Source organism: Chionomys nivalis, chromosome 10, assembly GCF_950005125.1.
Source record: "Chionomys nivalis chromosome 10, mChiNiv1.1, whole genome shotgun sequence".
NCBI lineage: Eukaryota > Metazoa > Chordata > Mammalia > Rodentia > Cricetidae > Chionomys > Chionomys nivalis.
The window spans coordinates 9,181,443-9,183,039 of NC_080095.1; the positions used below are offsets into that span (position 1 = coordinate 9,181,443).

A 1,597-nucleotide genomic window follows, 5' to 3' on the forward strand; every position below is an offset into this window, starting at 1 on the left:
GATCCAGGACATGGGAAATTGAGTTTACATGAACAACATAATATGTCTTCTGATTGCAAGTAGAAATAAGGAAGTCGACACCTAGACAAATGTAACTTAATGCCAGTTTTTCCAACCCTAAAATTTCTCTAACGTGAATATTATAAACTGACCCTTCCACCACATTTACACATAGCACAGGACCTTCAGTCTCTAAGTTCCCAACACAGAGCTTCCTATATAGCATGAAGATATGCAAATGAGCCTCTTCCAGCTCATGAAAAGCAGCCAAGGACTGGTCTTGCAACTCAGGAATAAGAGCTCAGCTGTGGTTCCCAGACTTCAGTCAGTGCTCAAAATGGATTTGGGGCTGAGCTGGATTTTCTTTGTAGCTCTACTAAAAGGTAATTTATGGAAAATAATAGATGATGAATAAATGTGTGAGTTGAGATGAATATGACAGACAGTAAGCCTGTGTGATGCATTCTTGATCAGGATTTTTTGTGTTTTCAGGTGTCCAGTGTGAGGTGAAGCTTGTGGAGACTGGAGGTGGACTGGTGCAGCCTGGGGGGTCACTAAGACTCTCCTGTGCAGCCTCTGGTTTCACTTTTAGTGACTACTGGATGGACCGGTTCAGACAGACTCCTGAAAAGGCCTTGGAGTGGATTGGAGAAATTAAACCTGATGGCAGTAAGACAAACTATGCACCATCCATGAAGGATCGATTCACCATCACCAGAGACAATGCCAAGAACACTCTCTACCTGCAGATGAACAGTGTGCGATCTGAGGACACTGCCACTTATTATTGTGCTATACACAGTGAAGGAACTTCATTGTGAACCCAGACATAAACTTCACTGTGAGACTGCTCATGACCACAAGGGGGCAAACAACACATAGGGAACCCATCCATCCCAACAGATTATAAAAGCATAGTTGAACTCTCTTCTCAGGAGTCTAGGCTGGCTTTAGTCTTCTAGTTCCCAGAAAGTCTCTGTAAATATTTGTTCAGTAGGCTAATAATGTTCTTAAACATTTCATGAGTTTCTGCTGTTATTTACAAATATAGGGCAGATTCTCTCATGAACAAAGTGTAAAATAAGAGCTATGATGGCGAAAATATCTCCATCATCACCACTGAAATCACATGAAAAATTTAATGGGTATTCTAGTATGGTTTTTTTCAGATTCAAACAGACCGTTGTTCAGATTTCATGGTTAGAATAGAACTTACATTTAATGGAAAATCAAGAGGAAGGTGGGTTTCAGACTCTGGACCATAATCCCTACCAATGCTCAAACCTGGCCTTCTCTCCCTGAGGACTATAAGCCTCAGGTCCAGATCTTACTTCATCTTTTTTGACCAAATTAAATTTCTTACTCTATGACTTTCTTTTCTGTTTATCATGAACTTTGTACAAACTGAAAACTTCAGTCTAGTCTGTGTCCATGTGCAAACAGACATGTTAAGCATGGATTATTTTCTTCTACAGGACCCGAATATGAAATTACACCACCAGGAAAGTATTTAATATGTGCACCCAATAACAGGCTAACCTATATGAGAAGTGACATCTACTCAAAAGAGTCACACTTACTGATACCCCCAGGAAGA

The 1,597-nt window shown here is 40.4% G+C and overlaps 1 gene segment (V, D, J or C); it reads left to right on the forward strand.

Moving 5' to 3' along the window:
• The first annotated feature begins 305 nt into the window (after nucleotides 1-305).
• On the forward strand, nucleotides 306-821 carry LOC130882771 (immunoglobulin heavy variable 3-74-like). The segment is given in 2 exon segments: nucleotides 306-383; nucleotides 493-821. Coding segments are annotated over 2 exon segments (375 nt in total).
• The last annotated feature ends 776 nt before the right edge of the window (nucleotides 822-1,597 follow it).